Genomic DNA, 26,981 nt, shown 5'->3' with positions numbered 1-26,981 from the left:
TTGTTCAAGTGAGTTGGCCCTGGGCACTGAAGATGGCTCGAAGGCCTCGCCTCAAGAGCTTAACTGGCTCACTTGCCAGAGCAATTGAGCAGCAGCTCCAGATGGGCAAAGCATCGCCCCCTAGTGGGCTTGCTGGATGGATCCTGGTCAGAGCTCATGGAGGAGTCTGTCTCTCTGTCTCCCTGCCTCTCACTTAAAAAAAAAGTTCTAATATTGTTTGTTTTTAAAATGCACCAAAATATTTGTCAATGTAGTAGAAGCCATGAATAAAAAAGTCTTGAAGTATTATAAATCTCACTGTCCCCTTGTAGCCACCTGCTCTAAAATGCTCAAAGATGCAAGGTTCTGTGTTTCCTCCTGCTTTTTGTTCCCAAGTGCTACTTTCAGATTGCAAAGAAACCAACGAGACTACTTTATTCTGCATAGTATTCACTATAGCTACCTCGCTACCTAAGAAAATGTTTTCAAATGTGCATTTTTCTGAATTTCCATTTTGAACTTTCTTTGCTTATATTAGTAATCTAATCTCTAGCTCAAGTAAGAAAGCAACAAAACAACAACCTAAAATGCAAAATACTTCTGGAAAATTCTTCATTATCTTTCTGCTACTCAGTTGAATTCCCATTTAAGAATACAGCATTAGAAGTTTATGATTTATTCAAACATTATACACACTTAGTTGGGTTGCATTCTATATGTATAGCAATATGTTACCTGAGTAATTATCCAAACAAAGGGAAAAAGCCTATCAGTACTGGATATTAGAAAAAAATCCTTTTCTGGAGAGTTCTAATATTCACACTGTGAAGTATTTATCAATGTCATCAAGATATCTTTAGGTAAGCTTTTCAAATATATTTTTGATAACATATTTTTGAATAAAAAATGTGGATCTAAAATCTCTACTACCCTTATTTTCCTAGTAGGTATTTTATTGAGAAAAAGATCTTGATAATTATTTATAATTTATTGTTGGATATAAAATCAGAGCTCTTGGTTCCTAATCCAGTGACCTCATTTCATTTTCATCCAATTTTACTTCTCCACAGTATTTGATCCTTCTGAGCACACTTTTTGCTGGAAATTATCTTCCCTGCTTATTTTCAGAGACTACTTTCTTTTATATACAGTGTGTCCATAAAGTCATGGTGCACTTTTGACAGGTCACAGGAAAGCAACAAAAGACGATAGAAATGTGAAATCTGCACCAAATAAAAGGAAAACCCTCCCAGTTTCTGTAGGATGATGTGGCAGCATGTGCGCATGCGCAGATGATGATTTAACACTGTGTATATAGATGAGCAGCCCACGGCCATGCCAGTCGTGATGTGGACGGTACAGAGGAAAGTTCAGTGTGTTCTGTGGCTCGCTAAATTCGAATCTGTGACCAAAGGGCAACGTGAATATTGGCACGTTTATACTGAAGCGCTACCAGATAGGAATAACATTACTTGGTGGGATAAGCAGTTGAAGGAAACCGGCAATTTGGTGGAGAAACCCCATTCTGGTAGGCCATCAGTCAGTGACGAGTCTGTAGAGGCTATACGGGATAGTTATCTAAGGAGCCCTAAAAAATCTATGCATGGGCCCACATCGAACTTCACTGAATAGGTATGAAACTGGGAGAGTTTTCCTTTTATTTGGTGCAGATTTCACATTTCTATCGTCTTTTGTTGCTTTCCTGTGACCGGTCAAAAGTGCACCATGACTTTATGAACACACTGTATTTTGTTTTAAGTGGTGAGATTATTAAAGGGTCCATGTCAAAAGCCCCCCACCCCCTTATTTCAGAACCTGTCAGATTGGCTTTGGTTAGAAGGTACTGGCTGTCTTTCCTTCCAGTTTTTTTCTTTGTCCATAGCGTCCTGGGACTTGGCATCCTCACTGGAATCTGGGGAAAAGAGGGCTGGCTGCTGGCAAAGGGCCAGGGGTGGCAGCACCGCAACCCACGTGCCGTTTGATGACCACTGCAGAGCCTGCACAGGCTTAGGGCGCATGTTGGCTTTGCAGCTGTCCCTGAACATGCCATGCTTGTTCCAGCCCCAGGGGCAATGTGCCCCACCCATCACAGCCACCCTGTGTTCTGAGCCACAAGACACCTCAGTTGCTCCTGTTAAGCAGTACAGAAAGGAAGACATGCTCTCCTGTGGTCTCCAGCAGGGGAGGGGTGAATCCTGCTTTTCTAGTTTCCAGTCTTCATGAGACTCGCATTTCCTCCTAGTTGGCTGCAGTTCACTCAGCCCTAGGTAAAAACACCTTGCCAGTTTCTGCCTGAGCAACCAGGTGTGTCCACCCTCGCCAGACAGCAGTGAGATTTCATTCTGAAAACAATGGGTTTATATTTTCTGGGTCATAGAAGGAAAGCAGCCCGGGAAGCCAGTTGCCCCTGCTTGTTGCTTCCTGAAACATACAGCTCTCCTGCATCAGTCAATGAAGCTGCATGACTTGAGCCAGCAACATACCCTGCTTTACAATCCTCCAGGCCTGTCACTTTGCTTGGTTCCTTTGCTCTCAAAAACAGTGGGAGAATCTGCCCAGGGCACAATCACCGACCCAATGATGTTAAACCAGTCCCACTGAAACGCGATGTTGCTTTCTGTGGCAGCCCATGCGTGCCTTGGTCTGGCAGCGACACTAACAGCCCTCTCTCTCAGCAGCTCAATGGCCTGGGAACCACACACCTTTGAGGTCTGTGAGGACCTCCTAATTGGCCAAAGGAGTTGGATCCACACGATAGAACTTTACCATTTTCTATGAGAGTAATGGTAACATTACTGTGGGATGAGACAGCCAAGGACGGATTTGCAGGGTGTAAAATATAGAGTATCCTCATGTGACCGAGCCCCAACTGCCTATTTTTGTTCAGTCTACAAACAGAAAGGCTTCCTAAACCTGTGACAGCAGAAGAGTGGCCTTCTCCTCCGTGATCCTCCGGACACACACAGGTTTACAGAAGTCACTCAGTTGTTGGGGCAAATGTCTTCCTTATGGCCACGGCCAGGTTGCCCATAGCTGTTTGCACCACAGAGGAAGAACGGAAGAACGGGGCAGGGGTAGCCTCCAAGGGCTCGCACTCAGTGTGGGGATGTTTCACCCTACTTCCCTATTTCTATTTTCTTCTATCTCTTTTACTATTATTATTATTACTGAGAGAGGGAGAGAGAGAGAGAGAAAGGAACATTGAGCTGCTCTTGTACTTCCCCATGGGGAAATCCAACTAGCAGTCTCCACACTTCCGGACTATATCTCCAATCAACTGAGTCATCTGGCTAGGGCTTAATTTGTATTGATTTTTAGACAGAGAGAGGAAGAGAAAGAGGGGGAAGGGAAGCACTTGTTGTTTCATTCAGTCATGTTTTTTGGTTGCCTCCCATGTGTGCCCTGAGCTGAGATCAGACTTGCAGCCTTGTTTTGGGTCTACACTCCTAACTCATTGAGCTAACTGGCCAGGGCCTCTGAAGATTATTTTTTTATTTTTATTTTTTTTTGTATTTTTCTGAAGCTGGAAACGGGGAGAGACAGTCAGACAGACTCCCGCATGCGCCCAACCGGGATCCACCTGGCACGCCCACCAGGGGCAACGCTCTGCCCACCAGGGGGCGATGCTCTGCCCCTCCAGGGCATTGCTCTGCCGCGACCAGAGCCACTCTAGCACCTGGGGCAGAGGCCAAGGAGCCATCCTCAGCACCTGGGCCATCTTTGCTCGAATGGAGCCTTGGCTGTGGGAGGGGAAGAGAGAGACAGAGAGGAAGGAGGGGGGAGTGGAGAAGCAAATGGGTGCTTCTCCTATGTGCCCTGGCCGGGAATCGAACCCAGGTCCCCCGCATGCCAGGCCAACGCTCTACCGCTGAGTCAACCAGCCAGGGCCTGAAGATTATTTTTATGGGTATTTTTTATGTTTCTAATTTTTTACACACAATTTCTACATATTTAAAAATTATAACATAAGGTATTAATATTCATTTCATCACATATTATATATATTAATATTAAAAGTTAAGAGTCCAACAGCAAAGGAAACTTAAAGGAAACATGTTCTGTCAACTTACACGCAGGGCTTCTCGGACACCGACACTTTGAATCATCAAAAGAGGCACTTCTAAGTAAAAAGACAAACAGCATTTCAGTACATCTCTAATAAAAGTTAATATAGTTATTGCACATAAATATCTTATAAAAGTAAAAATTTATGGCCCTGGCCAGTTGGCTCAGTGGTAGAGTGTCGGCCTGGCGTGCAGGAGTCCCAGGTTTGATTCCCGGCCAGGGCACACAGGAGAAGTGCCCATCTGCTTCTCCAACCCTCCCCTTCTCCTTCCTCTCTGTCTCTCTCTTCCCCTCCCGCAGCCAGGGCTCCATTGGAGCAAAGTTGGCCCGGGTGTTGGGGGTGGCTTTATGGCCTCTGCCTCAGGTGCTAGAATGGCCCTGGTTGCAACAGAGCAATGCCCCAGATGGGCAGAGCATTGCCTCCTTGTGGGCATGCCTGGTGGATCCCTGTCGGGCGCATGCGGAAGTCTGTCTGACTGCCTCCCCATTTCCAACTTCAGAAAAATACAAAAATAAATAAATAAAAATTTATAAACTATAGTAGAGAATGCTCAAAGAGTGTGTAAGTTCCAAATCAAATATAATACTTTAAGATAGTCCATTGTTCTGGTAATTGACATAATTATTAAACTGATGCTATTAGATGTCACATTCTGCCTATCAGAGAGGGAAAAAGTAAAATCCATGTTATCTATATTTGTGGAAGACAGGAATATGTACATATATTTATACTATTATGCAGTGCTGAATGTCTAAATTGGGACTTCCCTTCTGGTGAGTAATCTTCAAGATATATTATGCCTTAAAAGGTGCATTCTAATTGAATAAATTACTACCCTATTAATTTATTATTATGAAATTATCACACTTATGTGATTAATTTTAGTTTTGAGGCTGTACATTCATAATTTTTAATAATAATTAAGTCTAATATCCAAAAGCAAGTATTTGGTTAAATAAAATATGGCATCATATTACAGTAGAATATATTATATTATAACTTATTTTGTAGAAGAAATGTTTATGATATATTGCAACCTAAGAATTTTTAAAACAAATAATGTATTATTGTCTTAATTTTATAGTATTTGTGTGTGTGGAGAACAAAATGCCTGCAAAGAATCATTGACGGGCATCTTCTCTAAGGGAGGATTTACACTTTCTTTTTTGTACTTATCTGTATACTTCACATCTCTGTAATGAAAATGAATTAATTGGTAATCTGATCAAATGTATTCATGGATATTAAACATTGTCACTCTCATGATTTCCTTTTATATTCTATCTAAAGTGAAGTTTCAGAGTTCCTTTGAGAACCTTATAGGTACCAGGTACTATAGTAATTACTAATGGTAAAACAATGACTGCAACATAGTGTGTGTGTGTGTGTGTGTGTGTGTGTGTGTGTGTGTGTGTGTGTATATGTATCATAGTAGATGCTAAGAGAAAACTAATCACAAGTGCTTTCAGAACATTGATTAGGCCTTGATCTAATTCAGAAGTTTGGGAAAATAGTTCTGTGGGAACCATATCTGAGTAAAATTTAAAGGTTTAATTACAGTTCACAGGGATACAGTATAGATAAATTGTTCCAGGATGAAAGGAAGGCATAAAGGCAGATAAGGAGTCACACACAACAGAGGGCATGTGTAGGAATATGGAAAGTTTCTCATTAAATATTGAAAATAGATTGGCAGTGACTGAAGGGGGCTGAGACTGGGGAAATACCTGAAGTCAGGATGATCGTGACTCACCTAACTTATGCAAAAATTTTTGAATTGTAGTCTGTTGTGGAAAACAACATTTTAGAAACAGACCTTCTAATTTTAGTTGTTCCCAGCATGTTTCCTTTATTAAATCAATATTATTTTTTTGAAGAATAACTAAAATTATAATCTCCAACTTACCCTTCTCTCCTGAGTTTAGAACTGTAGTTTTCAACTAGATGGCTAGAACATTGAACCCAAAATCCATTAAACATGCAAATTGTGTAGAAAGAAATACCAATAAGTCTCTGCCTCCCACCCTCCCTTCTGCTGAGCTCCATCTCAGTTAATGGCATCTCCAGACAGCTCGTCTTCAAACGAGAGGTCTTCGATTCCTTGTGTCTCGATGTCTTTTCATCGGTTCATTTTCTTCTTCCCAGCACATGAATTGGTGTCCTCTGATTCTCATTATTATCTACCATCTGTACCTTCATTAGTTCTCATCCCGGGACACACATGACACCTGAACTGACCTCCACAACTCCATTCTCTTTGATTTTTATTTTATTTTCCAGATTGATGCTCCATTATATCTATAGTTCCAAGTACATTACTTACAGTCTTTAAATTACTGTCCAATTAGTTACATTATTATTATTATAATTATGCTTTTGCTTCTTTTTTCTGTTTTATCATAATGTACTGACTGTACATTTCCTTATTAGTTTTTTCTACTATCATTATGGACATTTGTGTCTTTTAGTACCATATTGAAAATGAAAAAAAATCAGTGACATTTTTTTGGATCACTCAGTTCAATCATGTTTATTTATATCATGCCCACACTCGTGCTCTTCCTGAAATGAGGGATCAGGATGGTTTTTCACATTTCTCATTATAAGATTTCATAAATCACTTATTGCTATATATGATTCATAAGAGAAAAGTATATGTGTTCCTTTTGACCTTTGCTCCCTAAATGCATATAACAGGGCCTGGCAAATAGTAGATGCCAATTGAATATTTCTTTCTTTTTTTTATTTTTTTTTAATTTTTTTTTTATTTATTTTTATTTATTCATTTTAGAGAGGAGAGGGAGAGACAGACAGAGAGAGAGAGAGACAGAGAGAGAGACAGAGAGAGAGAAGGGGGGGAGGAGCTGGAAGCATCAACTCCCATATGTGCCTTGACCAGGCAAGCCCAGGGTTTTGAACCAGCGACCTCAGCATTTCCAGGTCGACGCTTTATCCACTGCGCCACCACAGGTCAGGCCGAATATTTCTTTCTGAATGAAATATTTTATTTCATTTTTCTATCTTATCCCGAATTAAAAGAAATATCTCCAGTTCTACTTGGTTTCATCAAGAGCTAGCACCTGTGGGTTGATTTTGGTGTCACTTTTTTGTGTGAGCAATTTGATATTCAGTACTACAATGTAGGTTAATTTAGGTGGAAATTTTCTATCTAATTTTTCATGTATTGCAGACTTTGCCTCATGCTGAACTCATTCTATTTTTTTTAATGGAAAAAATCTGTTTCCTAACAATCAGAAGAGAGAGAAAAAAATACTGCTGGGAATAAAGATGGAAGTGGCATAAAGGAATCCCATCTGTCTCAAAAGAGAAATAAACATACTATAAACTAAAGGAATGGATAAGCAATGGTTTTTTTTGTTGTTGTTGTTTGTTTTAAAAAAGCCATTTATAGGCAAGGAAAGAGGAAGAGGATAGCTGGGGAAGAAATTAGTAATCATTCTAATTATAATCAGAAGGGCAAGTTTGATTAATTTTTATCAGAATAGTATGCTTTAATTACAGACTTTTAATTACAGTTCTACCAGCCTAGAATTAAGTGCAAATGAGTCTTAGATTCTGGTAGAATACCAATTTCATCATTCATTTGTTCACTGAAGACATTTACAGGGTATTCAAGCCACTGAATAAAATGTAGTATTACAATGATGAAAAAGACAATTTCCTTCAAAAAGATCATGCTGACACAAACAATAAATGGATAAAGCAAGGTGAGATGTTAAAGTCCTTATCCAGATAAAGAGGCTACAGAGGAGTAAAGTCAACAGTTTCAAAGATGTAAGAAATAGTTAGAGATCTATTATGGATTGATTCTTCACAGATACTGCTACTCAATTCTATTCAGTTAGTCTGTGAGAAGTGCCAAGCAGATAATGTGAGGTTTTGAAGGGGGTGATGGTTAAGTGAAGTCAGAAATCAGGATTATTATTTGAAATTTCCTAACTTTTAAAATACTGCCAGTAAATTTGATTATGTTAAAAAAATGTTTTAGCTACCATTAATTTTGGCCTAAGAAAACCCATCTTGCCTGACCAATTGGGGGCCCAGTGGATAGAGCATTGACTTGGAATGCTGAGGACTCAGGTTCAAAACACCAAGGTCGTTGGCTTGAGCATGGGCTTATCCAGTTTGACAGCAGTCTCACCAGCTTGAGCATAGGGTGGCCAGCTTGAGCATGGGATTATAGACATGACCCCATGGTTGTTGGCTTGAGCCCAAAGGTTGCTGGCTTGAAGCCCAAGGTCTCTAGCTTAAGCAGGGGCTCACTGACTCAGCTGGAGCCCCCCAATCAAGGCACATATGAGAAAGCAATCAATAAACAACTAAGGTGCCGCAATTATGAGTTGATGCTTCTCATGTCTCTCCATTCCTGTCTGTCTGTCTTTCTCTCTCTCTCCCTCTCCCTCTCTTTCACTAAAAAGAAACAAACAAACAAACAAAAATCTTATGGTCATGTTTTCCACCAAAGTCTACAGTATTTAAAAAACAAAACAAAACAAAACACAAATATATATAACAACATAGCAAATAAAGATACATGTCTTTGAATGAAAAAAAATAATAATGCAGCACCATGTATGCCTAAGTAAAACAGTGTAGTTATAGAGTGCTTCTTAAGAAGTCCAATATTATTCTGAGATTAAAAGAAAAAAAGAAAAGAAAAAACAAAAGGCAAACATGTAAAGGAATAGAAAATCAGTTCCTCAGGCAAAGGGGAAGGTATCACAAAGTTCTGGGGATGAGAAAGAGCTTATGAACTAACTAGTGGATGGAGAGTTTTATGAATTGAGGATCAAGGACGGAATGCAAACCTGATTTTAAATGACATTATCTTTCCTATTGGAAGCTAGGATTTATTCTATGTTCAGTGGGAAGTCATTGGAAGGCTGTAAACTAGGAAATGATTTCAGTTGACTATTTTTTTAAAAATAATTTTATTTTTTTAATGGGGCGACAACAATAAATCAGGATACATATATTCAAAGATAACAAGTCCAGGTTATCTTGTCATTCAATTATGTTGCATACCCATCACCCAAAGTCAGATTGTCCTCTGTCACCTTCTATCTAGTTTTCTTTGTGCCCCTCCCCCTCCTCCTTTCCCTCTTCCATTTTTCCATCCTCCCCATAACCACCACACTCTATCAATGTCTCTTATGTTTACTTTTATGTCCCACCTACGTATGGAATAATGCAGTTCCTGGTTTTTTCTGATTTATTTATTTCGCTTCGTATCATGTTATCAAGATCCCACCATTTTGCTGTAAATGAGCCGATGTCATCATTTCTTATGGCTGAGTAGTATTCCATAGTGTATATGTGCCACATCTTCTTTATCCAGTCATCTATTGACGGGCTTTTTGGTTGTTTTCATATCTTGGCCACTGTGAACAATGTTGCAATAAACATGGGGCTGCATGTGTCTTTACGTATCAATGTTTCTGAGTTTTGGGGGTATATACCCAGTAGAGGGATTGCTGGGTCATAAGGTAGTTCTATTTTCAGTTTTTTGAGGAACCACCATACTTTCTTCCATAATGGTTGTACTACTTTACATTCCCACCAACAGTGGATGAGGGTTCCAGTTGACTATTTTAATTATCTGTTACTACATGCTTTAATGTTTATTTATTTATTATAAATTTTTAAAGGGATGGTGGTAGGGGCTATCTTAAGAATTTATAGCCAGATGCATTTTAAGTGGATGCCTCCAAAATATTAAAAATGATAATTTGTTCTTCTCAAATAAAATTTGATAGAATTAGGAGTTGTGACATTTCTTCTTATGTTACTTAATATGTGGCTGCAGTCTATTTCTCTATCATCACACTATCTTTGAAACTCACCTCTCTCCAATTAATTCATTGTCTTTTTTTTTTTTTTTTTTTTTTTTTTTAGACTTTGGTTTAAGTCAATCAGAATCTCTAAGAGAATGAAATAGTATTGCACTTGGGTAGAAAAAAATTATGTGAATATTTGAAACCATTTTATGTTCTGTTATAATATTAACCTTGTGCATGATGAAGAAAATGTAACTTTTTTTAATATATTCAGTGAAGAATGAAAATGTGACTTAAGAAAAATGCTATATCTGCTTGTATGTGGGTCTGTTTTCTTTACATATCTGAAAATGATAGAATTAAACTGAAATTATCTAAAACCTGCCAGGATAAGGGATTTTGCAAATATCAGTATCATACAAATAGCAAGAGGCAGGAGCATGTAAAAATTTATAGACAAAGAAAAAAATGCCATCAATACTTATAAAAAGAGGTATGTAAGGCCATTAGACTAAAGATTACTTATAATCTGCCTTTAACTCTGAATCTACTCTAAGTTCTCATTACTTCACTTACCTAGATAAAATGTTTTAGATATTAAGGAAACGCCTCTTTATTTTAAATGCCAATATCTGTATTAGCATATTTCCACTTAACTTCTCAATGCTGTCTGTTCAATTATCTAATTTGATTTTGAACATTTAATGTTATCCATTAGCTTATACTTCTTGCTAATTTCCCAACTTTAGATCATGCCACCTAATTTAGGATTCTTTTAAAGTTTTATGTATATTTTATTTGAGTCAGTTTTATAATCCCCTTGATCACAGTCAAAGCTTTAAATATGTCACCAAAAACACAAGATGGCTTTATTTGTGAAAGCTTTCAATGATGCCTATTCAGAATTATTTACACATCACAGTGAAAGAAATGTCTTGATTAAAGTGACAAATTACATTTTTGGTAACACTTTCTATACTTTCTTAGTAAAAGCACTGATGTAAAGTATTATATTACTGTCAAGAGAAGTTTAATTTTTTCCTCTTTTTTTCCAAAGTGATAAGTGGGGTGGGGGGCAGGGGACAGACAGACTCCTGCATGCGCCCGACCAGGATCCACCCAGCATGCCCACTAGGAGGTGATGCTCTGCCCATCTGGGGCACTGCTCTGCAGCAACCGGAGTCATTCTATTGTAGTTCCTGAGGCAGAGATGGAGCCATCCTCAGTTCCTGGGCCAACTTTGCTCCAATGGAGCCTTGGCTCTGGGAGGGGAAGAGATATCTAGATAGGAAGGAGAGAGGGAAAGGTAGAGAAGCAGATGGGCGCATCTCCTGTGTGCCCTGGCTGGGAATTGAACTCAAGACTTACACATGCCGGGCCAATGCTCTACTGCTGAGCCAACCGGCCAAGGCCAGAAGTTTAATATTTTTAACAATTCTCAAAAAATTCTTGAAGACAAAATAAGCTTTATGAAATGATAACTTAAACATCATTGACCCTCTGAAAACAAATGGGATGTCTCCCAATTACATACTTATTTAAAACATGAGGTGGGGAATATGAAATAGAGACATTCATTTTAACATATGATAAATATTTCAACTGAGACCATGGTATCTTTGAAGAAAATTCTTAGATGTGCTTAATACCAACCACCCTCTCATTTTCCAATTCTGTATACTCTTTCAATTTTAGATAGCATCTGAAATTACTGAGATACTAACTTTCAACTTAAACTTCTCTGAGCTCAAACATCGTGACTTTTCCTTTAAACTTCATAGAAAGCCGCTCAAGGAGTCCTCACTGGCAAGTGGCTGTGAGGAGTCCTTACCCAACTTCAGTGACAGCAGTGTTTGGGCTTCAGTGTTTTTGAAGACAACTTTCCCACAGAACATATGAAATAAAAAACTCTGCTTTAGAAGGTTTTTCAACAGAACAGGAAATTTTAATGCCAAAGAGTTGTTTGTATATGATAAGAAATCACAAGTTTTATTTCATCTGCTATTTTTTTTCCTAAGGGAGAATAGTATTCTTTATAGTCAGTCTCTTTCAGTTAGAAATTTTACTTTATAATTATCAAAAATATATAAACATGACTTTTATACACATATTATGGAACACATGACAAAGATTTTATCAAACTCATTTTTTAAGTAAGAAAAACAGTAAGGAGTTAAGACCAATAAGAATTTGACCTTAAAATATTTTCTCCTCTACTGGACAAAATTCATTTGCATTGCTATAGGTAAAACATTTGCATTACAATGTTTTCTATATATTAATTTTTATTCCTACAGAGTTTTAAAATGGACTAGTTATTCAAAGTCAGTCAATGATACATAGGGGTCCTTATGGAATTAGAAAATGCAGAGGACGCACTTGACAGTCCATACCTGGATGTCATTTAAAGAATGCAGTCGGCCCTGGCTGGTTGGCTCAGCGGTAGAGCGTTGGCCTGGTGTGCGGGGGACCCAGGTTCGATTCCTGGCCAGGGCACATAGGAGAAGCGCCCATTTGCTTCTCCACCCCCCCCCTTTCCTCTCTGTCTCTCTCTTCCCCTCCGGCAGCCAAGGCTCCGTTGGAGCAAAGATGGCCCGGGCTCTGGGGATGGCTCCTTGGCCTCTGCCCCAGGTGCTAGAGTGGCTCTGGTCGGGGCAGAGCGACGCCCTGGAGGGGCAGAGCATCGCCCCCTGGTGAGCAGAGCATCGCCCCTGGTGGGCGTGCCGGGTGGATCCCAGTCGGGATCCCATGCGGGAGTCTGTCTGACTGTCTCTCCCCGTTTCCAGCTTCAGAAAAATACAAAAAAAAAAAAGAGAGAGAGAGAGAGAGAAAAAAAAATAAAATAAAGAATTCAGTCATTGCTTTTGCCCATTGAAAATTTTTTGACGTTATTTTTCTGACAAGAAATGTAAGTGAATCTTCCCTCAAGTCATCTAAAATAAATACCTAAACATATATTACACAACTACCTTAATATATATGTCAAAAGTCACAAATTCAGTTAATTTCCTTTATGTTAAGTAAGCTTTTTTTTCTTAAAATCAAGATATCAAAAATTATTTTCTGATTTCTTTCAGGATTTTGACTTATTTTTCTAACAATTATGTCATTTTAGTTTCTTTAAAAAGGAATTGAAAGGCCTTGGCCAGTTGGCTCAGCAGCAGAGCATTGGCCGGCATGTGGAAGTCCCGGGTTTGATTCCTGGCCAGGGCGCACAGAATAAGCACCCATCTGCTTCTCCACCCTTCCCCCTTTCCTTCCTCTCTATCTCTCTTCCCCTCCCACAGCCAAGGCTTCATTGGAGCAAAGTTGGCCTGGGCGCTGAGGATGGCTCTGTGGCTTCCACCTCAGGCACTAGAATGGCTCTGGTTACAACGAAGCAACAACACTAATGGGCAGAGCATCACCCCCTAGTGGGCATGCCGGGTGGATCTCGGTTGCGTGCATGCGGAGTCTGTCTCTCTGCCTCCCTGTTTCTCACTTCAGAAAAATACAAAAAAATAAAAGGAATTGAAGAATTAAAAGAATATTTTAATAAACTTTGCATTTTTATAATTTACTATTCCCATCCCTGCTTATATAATGAATATTCTAGCCGAAAGAAATCAAAGAAGAGACATAAAATATAGAGAACACACAGGACTGTGAAACCACTCTTCTTATTCAATCTTCACAGTAATATTATGAAAATAAAATAGTGTATCTGAGATCTTTAACTCTTCAGGCAGGAAATGGAAATCAAAGGGGAAAACAAAATATTGTACACAATTTTCAAATCATAACCTAAATTTTTAAATAAAATATATACTCAAGTGAATTGGTTAGCTTATTCTGTTATTTAGTGTGAGATCCTGGGGCCCTAAAATTTTATCCAATATTCACATTGTAATTAAGAATAGTTTACTTGCTAATAAAATAAGACTCTTGCTGTTTTTATAATAGGATTACACAAAGAGTTAGAATACTAATACTATAAGAGACATTGGTAAAACAAGATTATTCATACTCCTGTAATTTATAATTATGTATACTACAACATTCCAACACATAATAAAAGTATACAGATAAAATAATTTTTTAATTGGAGGACATTATAAAACAATTCACAGAAAATTGGTGAAGTCTATTATATATCCTTGATAAATGATTACTACATTTCAAAAAGAGGTTCATACAATCTTCATAAAAGATAAATTAAAACTCAGCAATGAAATGTTATTGCATATATTTTAGGATACAATGTGGTCCTTAACGTACAGTAAAGATTCTTTTTTTATTACATGAAAGAATTTCACCTTGCCATATAAATAAGAAAATTTGGTGTTGCCAAGTAATATTTACTTGGATAGTCAACAACTTCCTAAAAAGGATACTTTATGAAAGTTCATTTTTAACATTTTTTTTTAGAATATAGGGGTTATTTTTCACATGACCATTAGTGTGTGTAATAGTATAGTTCTCAGATTTGTCAAGAGAAGCTGGAATATACCAGAAGTAGTGAACTAAAAATAGCTTTAACTATAGGTAGTCAATATACACATGATTTTGCTTATTATGAAACAAAATGGTGGGATCTTGATAACATTATACGGAGTGAAATAAGTAAATCAGAAAAAAACAAGAACTACATGATTCCATACATTGGTGGAACATAAAAACGAGACTAAGAGACATGGACAAGAGTGTGGTGGTTACCAGGGGTGGGGGGAGGGAGGACGCAGGAGGGAGGGAGGGAGAGATTTAGGGGGAGGGGGAGGGTCACAGAGAAAACTAGATAGAGGGTGACAGAGGACAATCTGACTCTGGGCGAGGGGTATGCAACATAATTTAATGAGAAGATAACCTAGACATGTTTTCTTTGAATATATGTACCCTGAATTATTAATGTCATCCCATTAACATTCATAAAAATTTATTTTAAAAAAAAAAAAGAAACAAAAATACATAACCAGTTGAAATTTAAAATGCTGACAATCCATCTCTCATCCTGGGTAAGGTGGTTTCGTGGTCTCATTAGAATACATTTTCTTTTAAAATGTTATTAATAGACTTGATTTTTTAGAAGAGTTTTAGCTTTCCAAGAAAACTGAGCCAATTTTACAGGACATTCTCATCTACCTAGCACCCAGTTTCCTCTTTATTAAGATCTTACATTAGGATGATACCTTTCTTACAATTCATGCACTGTTATCAATACATTATCATTAATCAAAGTCCATAGTGTAATCAGAGTTTTTTACTTTCTACATAATGGTTTTTTTTGTTTGTTTCTTTTCTGTTCTAAGATCCTATTCTTGATACCACATTATATTTAGTTGTCATTTTTCTTTAGATTCTTTTTGGCTGTGACAATGTTTCCAACTTTGTTTTTCATGACCTTGAGAGTTTTGAGCAATAGTGGTCAGATATGTTGTAGGATGGACCTCTATTAAGACTTTTCAGATTTTTTTTGTTATTTTGGAGGACAAACACAGGCATTAAGTGCCTCTTCCATTATACTGGATTGTGCTAGCAACATGATTTATGACTATTGTTAACCTTGACCTTCCTGGTTTCTCCACGGTAAAATTACACTCTCCATATTACATATTCTACTATTTGGAAGGAATACACTATATATACTCTCTGGAGTATATCCATAATTTATTAACAATTTTATATGAATTTATTTTGTTGGATATTTATTTTATACTTTGGATTATAATACTATATATTTACTATGTTACTCTAATTATTTCAGCTTTGGACATTGGGATCTCTGGCAGTTGCCTCCTGTGTCCTTTTAAGACTTACCCTATCAATGTAAAAGTTTTTGTTGTTGGTTTGTTTTGCTTTTTTTTTAGTGGGAGACAGAGAAAGAGACAGAAACCGACAGACAGGAAGGGAGAGAGATGAGAAGCATCAACTCATAGTTATGCTACTTTTTTAGTTGTTCATTGATTGCTTCTCACATGTTCCTGGACTGAGGAGCTCCAGCTGAGCCAGTGACCTTTTGGCTTAAGCCAGTAACCATGGGGTCATGTCTATGGTTTCATGCTCAAGCTGGTTGGTGATGCTGTGCTCATGCTGGTGAGCCTGTGCTCAAGCTGGAAACCTGGGAGTTTCAAACCTGGTACCTCACCACCCCAGGTTAATGATCTATCCATTGCGCCACCACCAGTCAGTTTCATTCTAGGTTTTTAATTTTTATTTTTCATTAATGAAAATATAAAATTAATCAGAAATGAGATTTTACTGTTTTGTTGTTATTGTTGAACCTGCTTTTAAAGTTAATTTTTGGAAAAGCTGTCTTTCTCATAAGCATTTATTTTAGGCTTATTAATAATAAAATCCTTCTTATAATTTTCTGACCAAATTGTTGCTAAAATAGTCATTTATTTTGTGGACGTTCTTTGAGGATATATCACTCTGGACAGGCTGAGTTAGGTTGTTGTAATAAACCCTAAGTCTTAGGGTTTATTAGAAGATAGGTTTTGTCTCACAGTGTAATCTATATCTTCTATGAAGGTTGTCAGGAGGGCTCAGTTCTTTGAAGTCATTTTGGGGAGCCAGATCAATGGAGATGTTGCCCTGACACATGCTTTTCTATCATCAGCATAGTAGATAGAAGGAAAGGTGGCTACTTGCACACCGTTCTTCCATGAAGAAGTTATACATATTGTTTCTGTTCTCATTTTATGAAAATTCAAAGGGACTGGGAAGTATACTGCTGTCATGTTTCCAGAAAAGACACTGGGAAATAAGGAATTATAGCATCAGTAACTACCTTAGTGATCAGATAAGTCACATCTTGGCAAAAAGAGAATGGAGGGAGCCAATAACAAGAACTTTGTTCTCTCCTGACCAGGTGGTGGCGCAGTGGTGGTGGTGCAGTGGATAGAGCATTGGACTGGGACATGGAGCACCCAGGTTAGAAACCCTGAGGTCACCAGCTTGAGCACGGGCTCACCTGGTTTGAGCAAGGCTCATCAGTTTGAGCCCAAGGTCACTGGCTTGAGCAAGGGGTTACTCGGTCTGCTGTAGACCTCCAGTCAAGGCACAGATGAGAAAGCAATCAATGAACAACTTAGGTGCCACAACAAAGAATTGATGCTTCTCATCTATCTCCCTTCTCATCTGTCTGTCCCTATCTGTCCATCTCTCTGTCTCTCTCTGTCTCTGTCACAAAAAAGAACTCTGTTCTCTCTTACACTAATAAAACTAATTTTTAGTTCTCCAAAATCTATGACCCCCCCTTAGAAAAAAACTATGAATTACACATAATCATATTTTGAAATTCTAAATCTCACATGTCTTTTTTTTGAAATCTTTACCCTTTCTCTACCTGCAATGATACATTCACACATTGTAGTTGGTTCCTCTTTCCAAACTGGCTTTTGTCCAAGAGAAATGATGAAATAATTTGTGTTGATTGTAAAATGACATCAAAGGTATTCAAATGCTTTCTAAGCAACAGTGTATTGCAGTAATGACTAGCATGGTCCCTTGTATTAGATTTTCTGAATTCTGTTCCTTGTTTTGCCACTTACTCGCAGTGTGAATTCAGATAAATTGCTAAACCTTTTTATGCCTCAGTATATTTTTCTGTAAAATGAGGGTGAGAAAACAGCTCAAGAGTTAAAACATATAAAGTACTTAAGAGAGTTTACAATATGCCCTTAATTAATATTAGCCTTGAGATGTACTAAGCTTTTTGGTTTAGAATAGATCAGACTTCTATTTTTACCTGATACATTCTTTTTTGTTTGTTTGTTTGTTTGTTTTTTTGTATTTTTCTGAAGTCAGAAATGGGAGATAGTCAGACAGACTCCCACATGCGCCCGACTGGGATCCACTTGGCATGCCCACCAGGGGGTGATGCTCTGCCTATCTGGGGCATCGCTCTGTTGCAACCAGAGCCATTCTAGCACCTGAGGCAGAGGCCATAGAGCCATCCTCAGCATCCGGGCCAACTTTGCTCCAATGAAGCTTTGGCTGCAGGAGGGGAAGAGAGAGACAGAGAGGAAGGAGAGGGGGTGGGGTGGAGTAGCAGATGGGCGCTTCTCCTGTGTGCCCTGGCTGGGAATTGAACCCGGGACTTCCACACGCCAGGCCGACGCTCTACCACTGAGCCAACTGGCCAGGGCCCTGATACATTCTTTTATTTGATTAAACATTAAAATTTCTGTATTCTAAGTTTTTGGATCTGTTTATTTTGGTATCTGTTTAGCAATATAATGTACATTTCCCTCATTTAATGCGTAAAAAGACACTTTATTATTCTTTTATAAACTACAAAAAAATAACTTTATAAATTTAAAGAATGTACCACATTTTTAATATGCTCATGCATCATCAATTGAATATAAAATCATTAAATTGAGTGAATATAAATTATATTTTATTTAAAGATATTTTAGAAATCTCAAGATTATTCCATCAACAGTATAGTTTAATATATATATATATTTCAAAAAGTGCAAAATAGTGCTTAAATTGCTACAAGTTAAAATAGTGTAGAGTATCCAAAACCAAATTTAAATACTCATCCATCTGTTGAGGATAAATAGCACTTTGTTAGATAATTGGGGTGTTAATTGTCAGTAGTAATAGAAACTACTGATGTTATTTATATATGAATGAATATGCATTTTATTGCATCATATCCAGCACGAAAAAGAGCTTTTGTACTTTCACTTGTGATCATTGTTTGTTCTTTAAGCTAGAAATAGCTAATTTAAATTTTCTGAGTTAAAAAGATGAAATGCTTTATAATAGTTACTTAATTTGAAAATCAGAAATAATAAGGCTATTCATTAAAATATAGCTATAAATGCACAAAATGTGGAACATTGCTTACGGGCCAGATGTGGATATTTTAAAAATTGCAAGTACGTAGTTATATTCACAAATAGAAGAAAGACCTGTTGAGTAACTAAGTGAAAGGGATGCTATTAATAATGATGAGATTGATTAATTTACGAAGTAAATGGCAGTATATTATATATATTCTTTCATAGTAGTTACTGTGGGACCTCCACGAATTTGTTGTCATGTATTGATGTTTGGGCTTAGGGCAGGCTACCCCAGGACATCCCACAGTAGTATCTTGATTATTTTGAATAAAAATCACCCTGGGAACAGCAAGAACGGGAGGAGCTCTCAATCTCCTCAGTCCCCCCAAAAGCAGGAAGTAAATCCTTATGGTAGATACCATCCCCAGTCCTGAAGGACAGAGAGACAACCTTATCACAAGAGTTATACAATCCAGATTCCAAAAGCATGTAGAAGCAAACCTTGTAACACCTTTACTGATTTACTACCCAAGCCCAAACCTCATTTAGATTCCTCAGTAATGAATACCCATGTCTGTTTACATTCCTTTCTAACGGGAACTTTCTTTGTCCTCTCAATTTCCGCAAATTTACTATTTGTTCATCTTAAAAGTATAAAAAGGTGCCTAGTTTGATCACTACTTTGAGCCTTATTTTATGACATGAGCAACATTTGTGACTCTCCCTTGTGCATATTAAATGTTTTTCCTCCTCTTAATCTAAGCTTGTGTCAATTTTATTATTTTATAAATAGTCTTGCTAGAAGCACTAAAAGAGGGTAGAGTGGGGGAATTATCTCCCTTTCCCAAACACTGTCATGCAGCAGTAAGTACATTTAATAAAAACCATCACTATCCACATTGATTTTCAGTTATATATTATACTTCATTCTCTCCACCACTTATATTTATCGTTGTTCATATATAGTTAAAATTGTTAGAAATTATGCTAAATTTCATTACATTAAATAATAATTGGGGTGATTTAGAAAAACAAACGTGTTATTACAGAGTAATCATATATTTTAATAATTTAGCAAGATAAGTATGTTTCTGTTGCTGGACAGCAGACTTGGCCCTTCGGTCTGCCTAGAACCAGCTGAAATTTCTTCATGAAGGAAAAATTTCACAGCACGACTCTAGGTGATTTTCTGAGTACATTTGTTAAAGCTGGGGACAATAAAACAAGGAAGGGTTTAGGCCCTAGCTGGATCGCTCAGTTGGTGAGAGCATTGCCTTGATATGTAAAGGTTGTAGGTTTGATCCCTGGTCAGGGCACATACAAGAATGTCTCTCTCTCTTTTTCTCCCCCTATGTCTTTCTCTCTAAAATCAATCAATAAATAAAAATACTAAGTAAAGATTTAGGATAGAAAAACCACAGGAAAACCTAGGAGGGTCTGCTTTACCTCTCTTAAAATGTTGTAAGAGAGAAATTTGCCTGGGGGTGCTGCGGTGGCTCACTGGGAAGTCAGAGAAAAGGGGTCTTGGAGGCAGGTTCAGCGGGTAAGCCTTGCATGAGCTGCTGCTGCCCACTGCTCCCCTGCTTGCAAACCTGGTAGGAACCCTTAAAGTTTAGGAAATAAATGTCTGTAGGTGGGGGAAAAGATGAGGGAAAAGAGAAAAAGACAGGTGGGTGTACCCCTGGGAGGGAGGGAGGGAGAGCTCTGGGTCCTTTGTTTTGTGGGTTTTTGAGACTGAGAGTTTAGGGGTGGTCATAGGGGAAGATATTAATAGAATGTTGATGTTAGTTAGTGCCAATGCAGGGTGGCACTAGTTATTGTAGTTGGTACAAGCATTTGCATGACCAGTCTGTTCAGCTATTCTTTTTAGTTTCTCTGTTCTACTTGCCAAGGAATTTCCCTATCTTCTTACTGTCCTGCCTCATTTCCATAGATGTATGCTATTGTTTATATTGTGATTTTTAGCTTTATTCAAGAAAATTATAATATGATCTTTAGGTAATTACAAGTAGAAAAAGACACTAAGTAAATAAATAAGAAAGAGAGGAAATCTAATTATAATTTTTGAAAAACATTATTATCAACACAAAGGAAAATGATCAGTTTATAGAATAAATGCAAATTTATGCAAATATATGTATCTTAAGAACTACTGAAGTATTTATGCATCTAACAACAGCTACAAATAAATTTACTCACAACTAATTTTTTATGAAACCATTTTAGAAAGTTAGTTCCAAAACCTCATTTAATAATTTAAAATTATAAGTTCATTAGATATGAGTGTATACACACATATGTGTACTGATACTGAGAGAGCAGATTGTAGTCTTATTGTGGAGATTGACAGTGTTACAGATTGTTCAGTCTAAATGCTCTTTTTTTCAAGACATATTAGTATTGCCTCTTATAAATATCCTACTCTAATCTATTTCTGGTGGCTCATTAGGTATTTTTTGTAGGTTTAAAAAATAAACTCTGTAATTTATTGCCTCTGAATGATAGCTATGATTTAAAATAATTTGCTTGAAATTTAAATGAGGATTTACCTTTCTAAAAAAAGAACATAAAGTCAGAAATGCAACTTCTTTCTATCTTTCTATTTCTACAGAGAATGGTAGCAGAACAAAGTAATTACACTTTTGTTAATATGATAGTTATGAAAAATATTTAGTTCATGAACATGCCTGTTTGATTTTGGCATTTCATTTTTTTTTTTCTTTTTTCATATCTTTATAAAGGAAAGAGTAAATTCATACCTTGCAATTTTGGAGATAGAAATTTCTGCAGAGGTACCCTAGAAGCAGTAATTTATTATTGTTAAATCAAATACAAATGTGAAAATTTATTGGTGCAAAATTACCTGGGTTTTGTTACTTGTTTATCTTGATTAATCTAATCATTATCTTTGTTTTTGATCTTTCAAAGGCATTTATGCCAGTTTCCAAGTTTGGAAGTAAATACAGCTAGTGCTTGACTTACAACCATGATTGGTTCTGACAGACCGGCCGTAACATGATTTGGTCGTAAGTTGAGTAGGCTATATGTACAGTACTGTGAAATGATGTTATAAAAATCTTTAAGTCATATTTTATCATAATTTTCTTTCATTATTGTTATATATCATAATTTTCTTTGTTCATTTTATGCCATTTGTATCATCTCTACACCATTTTGTTTATTTTTACATTCATCAGGTTTAAGTAAAACCCTGCATTACCAGTACAACTGGTTTAATATTTGCAAAACATACAAAATTACAAAATACAGGTGCATACAAAAATAAAAAATACAGGTATAAAAAATACCATAGGAAACATTTTCCAAATTGCAAAACATATCAAAATACCTGTAATTCATCCAGACTATCAACAAACTTAAGTGCTCCTTCCTCATCCGCACTCGCTGCTTCTCCAGTCACTCAAACACTGCATTTGGAATCTTTCCTTGAATCTCTGGAACCAGCCAGTGCTTGCTACAAATTCTTGACTGTAATCTTCTCCAGCACACTCCTTCAGAGTCTGAAATAGACTTCTTGCCTTCATCTGCACAGTAAAAAGACTTAATGGTGTCCGTTTTTGAATTTGATCTTCCATCCAAATATATAGCAATTTCTTCATTTCGTGGATGGGCCTGCTTCGTGGCTTTGTTATAACTGTTGATCGCATGGGTACAAAACCTTTCACAACTTCACGAATTCTTTCTTTATCTTTCAAAATCGTCGACACAGTTGAGTGTGATAATTTCGTATCACGTGCGATCACATTCACTTTCTTTCCTCCTTCATACTGCTTAATTACCTTCGTTTTTGTGTCAAGATCAATGGCCTTTCTTTCCTTCTTGGCAGGCTGAGGTGTAGACAAAGACAAATTTCTCTTGGTAGACATCTTGGAGGGGTTTGATGAAAAATATCCAAGACACAAAACACAAATTGCTGTACCGAGTCTGAGATAACAGTGGAAATGGTGCACGCGGAGATGGTAGTGCTGCCGGAAGTTGGTCCGCACTGTCATATGCCCAGCTGGGCAACGCTTGCGCTGTCAGACGTGGAGCAGTCCTGCCTAGTACTTGTGGTCATAAAGTCAAATGGTCGTAAGTTGCATAGGTCGTAAGTCGCATAGGTAGTAAGTCGATCAATACCTGTATACAACTAAGGTGTTTCTGTGCATTTAAAAGTGAAAGAAATGTTTTTCATTATACAGTGAAATTTAAATTATAATGTAATTTTTTATTCCCTAGCATTACTATCCAATATAATTTGCTGTGATGATGGAAATGCACGTGTCTTTTGAGCACTTGAAATATTAGTAGTATAACCAAAGAACTGATTTTGAAACTTTATTTTATATTAATGAATAAGTTTGATATTTAAATAGCCACATGTAAAAAGTGTCTATCATATTAGACAATATAACTTTAAGATTTTATTATTTCTCTGGCTTTCTTTCATTTTATCTACATTTTTTAAAAGAATACTGTTTTAATATTTGTTCTTATATGAAATTATTATGGTCAACTGTTTGCTTTATAGCAACATAACTTTTACACAACCTAATTTGTCATACAGCAATAACAGACAGGCAGTATAAGCAAGTGAAAATTTCTAAGTGAGATGTTTCAGTTTATCATTTTCTTGGTGTCTCCAGACTTATGTAACAATCAACCCCAAGTGCCAGTCAGCTACCCTGTTTAAAGCATTATGATTTTTCTTGTCTCGATAGTTGACTATGACCTGGGTTAAGTCCAGTGAGAAACAACATGGTGATTTACTGATAAAGAATTCTCTGGAGAATCATGGACTAATTCTGGAGGAACTGAAATCTTGAAATTTAGGATGTTGAGTATTGAAAATGCATCCCGGGAGCAGGAGGAAAGACAGGTATAAGCTTTTATCCATGACATTTAAACAATGTGATATAGGGACAATCGTATGGTTATGACTATTGTCTCTATTTGTATTTGAACTTAAACTGTAGAAGGAAAGATGGCATGTAAAAGTGTGATGGCTTTGGCTCAGAAAGGTTCTTAGTATGGTTTTGAATTAATATATAGATGCAGATACAGTGAAGAAATAAAACAAAATTAAAGAATTGTAGTTTTGTATGTGTAGGGAAATGAAGAAATCAGACAGATTCTACAGCATTAAGAGCAACGGGTCCATTGGAAATGAGATACAACCTAAGGTTATATTAAACTGAGTGGGGCAAAACTGGAACAGAAAAAAATACTGAGAATTAAAGTTATCTCAGTTGCACTTCCTAAAAAGGTGGGGAAATTACTCTGAGAGCAGCATTTCAGGAAAAGATTGAGCGTAAACTTGATCTTCTCATCCCCGGTGGCCACAAGACTCTTGAAGAGAGTAGAATAAAATAATTACTCGAATGTAGATAGTTTAAAAAAAGTTTTCTTTGTGAAAAAATATTTTTCTCTTTAGTATAAATTCAGTGCATATAAAATGGAAGAAAATTAGAAAACAATAGTAGAATCCGTGGTTGAAGTGGCCATCTTTTGGAAAACAAGTTTAGGCGGAAATTCTTCAACTTTAGAAAGTAGAAAATGATGTTTCATAGAACAGTCAGGAGATTAATAATTAGATTTAAGGTTAATTTAAAAAAATGAAAAAAAATTAAAGTATAGATTGAAAATTAAATTTGTATTTACCTTAACTGCGTTGTGTTGAGTTCCAAATGGGCAGTTATGATGGAAGACGGAGTGTGACGTGTGACAGTGGAGGAGTGCGTGGCAGTTACTGAAATGGAAGGAATCCAAGAGCTCATTCTCCAGAGACGAAAGATTAATGTTTTGAAATATGAGTTGAAAGATTTAGTGAAGGAGTATAATAAATTTAGTATAATATATATATATATATATATAATATAATATAATGAATTGTATTTCTTACCACTTGCTGGCCAATTATAATGCAGGAGGTTGATGTAACTATGAGGAAACAGTCTCTCACGTAATGGGTTAGTTAGTACCTTCATCCCCTCACATAATTACCATTCATTTTGTTGTGGTAACTTTTCAGATGTACTATGTTAACAACTTTTAAGTACATAATACAGTACTGTTAATGATAGTCACCATACTATACTAGATATTTGGATGTTTATTCCCTGTGATCAGTAGTATTTCCCCCACCACCCAGCTCTATAACTACTCTTAATTTATTTCAGTTCAGATTTTTTAGATTCCATGAGTGAGAACATATAGTATTTGTCTTTCTCTGTCTGACTTCTTTCACTTAGCATACTGTTGGGCAAATGAGTTTGTAAAATGTGTGTTATTTGAGTTTGCTCACTTTTATTGTTAAAAGTGGTGCCCAGCACTTGCTAATTACTTTCCTGCTTGGAAAGGGCCATTGTTATGCTAATATTTCTGGAGGAGAGGTTTTCTTACCAGAAAGTTTTAAAAAGAAAAGAGAGGAAGGAGGAGAAGTAGAAAGAAGCCCAGATGGCAGGGAAAGAGAGAGAAACCAGTTTTACAGAGTAAGAAGCCATATTGGCAGATGGGGAACCAGAGGTGAGGGGCTTTAGGACTGGTGAGGCCTTTGATTATAGGAAAAACCAAAGAAGATTCTCTTGATTGTGGAACTGGAGAATGTGTCAGCTCTGTGAGCTCTGAGTGAAAGGGAAGTGTTTTCCCTGTGTGTTAGCTCATCGCCAGCACAAGACATAAATAAAGGCATGGCCCACCATTTTTTGGCTCCACTGTTTCTTTACCATCTGCCTGAATCTAATGGGAAACTGCATGTGAATGGCCATGATGGCCACTACAACTGGTCATACACATACATTCAAGGTCTGTCCCTGTTGTAAAAGGTAAGATTTTCTTTCTTTCTTTTTTTTTTTTTTAAATAATTTTATTTTTTTAATGGGGTGACATCAATAAATCAGGATACATATATTCAAAGATAACAAGTCCAGGGTATCTTGTCGATCAATTATGATGCATACCCATCACCCAAAGTCAGATTGTCCTCTGTCACCTTCTATCTTGTTTTCTTTGTGCCCCTCCCCCTCCCCCTTTCCCTCTCCTATTCCCCCCTCCCCCCTGTAACCACCACACTCTTATCAATGTCTCTTAGTTTCACTTTTATGTCCCACCTACGTATGGAATAATGCAGTTCCTGGTTTTTTCTGATTTACTTATTTCGCTTCGTATCATGTTATCAAGATCCCACCATTTTGCTGTAAATGTTCCGATGTCATCATTTCTTATGGCTGAGTAGTATTCCATAGTGTATATGTGCCACATCTTCTTTATCCAATCATCTATTGACAGGCTTTTTGGTTGTTTCCATGTCCTGGCCACTGTGAACAATGCTGCAATAAACATGGGGCTGCATGTGTCTTTACATATCAATGTTTCTGAGTTTTGGGGGTATATACCCAGTAGAGGGATTGCTGGGTCATAAGGTAGTTCTATTTTCAGTTTTTTGAGGAACCACCATACTTTCTTCCATAATGGTTGTACTACTTTACATTCCCACCAACAGTGTATGAGGGTTCCTTTTTCTCCACAGCCTCTCCAACATTTGCTATTACCTGTCTTGCTAATAATAGCTAATCGAACAGGTGTGAGGTGGTATCTCATTGCTGTTTTGATTTGCATTTCTCTAATAGCTAAAGAAGATGAGCATCTTTTCATATATCTGTTGGCCATTTGTATTTCTTCCTGGGAGAAGTGTCTGTTCATATCCTCTTCCCATTTTTTTATGGGATTGTTTGTTTGTTTGTTGTTGAGTTTTATGAGTTCTTTGTATATTTTGGATATTAGGCCCTTATCTGAGCTGTTGTTTGAAAATATCATTTCCCATTTAGTTGGCTTTCTGTTTATTTTGTTATCAGTTTTCTTGCTGAGCAAAAACTTCTTAGTCTGATGTAGTCCCATTCATTAATTTTTGCCTTCACTTCTCTTGCCATTGCAGTCAAATTCATAAAATGCTCTTTAAAACCCAGGTCCATGAGTTGAGTACCTATGTCTTCTTCTATGTACTTAATTGTTTCAGGTCTTATGTTTAGATCTTTGATCCATTTTGAGTTAATTTTTGTACAGGGGGAGAGACTGTAGTCCAGTTTCATTCTTTTGCATGTGGCTTTCCAGTTTTCCCAGCACCATTTATTGAAGAGGCTTTCTTTTCTCCATTGTGTGTTCTTGGCCCCTTTATCAAAAATTATTTGACTATATATATATGGTTTTATTTCTGGACTTTCTATTCTGTTCCATTGGTCTGAGTGTCTATTTTTCTGCCAATACCATGCTGTTTTGATTGTCGTGGCCCTATAATATAGTTTGAAGTCAGGTATTGTAATGCCCCCAGCTTCATTCTTTTTCTTTAGGATTGCTTTGGCTATTCGG

General features: G+C 37.0%; 1 protein-coding gene and 1 pseudogene across 1 annotated transcript; both read right to left on the bottom strand.

Annotated features, from left to right (window-relative positions):
- Positions 1–1,787: 1,787 nt before the first annotated feature.
- LOC136309335 (secretion-regulating guanine nucleotide exchange factor pseudogene) lies at positions 1,788–22,013 on the bottom strand (annotated as a pseudogene).
- Positions 22,010–22,504, bottom strand: LOC136309334 (putative CENPB DNA-binding domain-containing protein 1). Its single transcript, XM_066237520.1, has one exon. It carries the CDS (start codon positions 22,502–22,504, stop codon positions 22,010–22,012), a length of 495 nt encoding a protein of 164 aa, XP_066093617.1.
- Between the last annotated feature and the right edge of the window lie 4,477 nt (positions 22,505–26,981).

This window comes from Saccopteryx bilineata, chromosome 6 (genome assembly GCF_036850765.1).
Source record: "Saccopteryx bilineata isolate mSacBil1 chromosome 6, mSacBil1_pri_phased_curated, whole genome shotgun sequence".
NCBI classification, from domain to species: domain Eukaryota; kingdom Metazoa; phylum Chordata; class Mammalia; order Chiroptera; family Emballonuridae; genus Saccopteryx; species Saccopteryx bilineata.
Note: the sequence above shows the minus strand (reverse complement) of the source record. Positions and strands in the feature narration are given on the sequence as shown.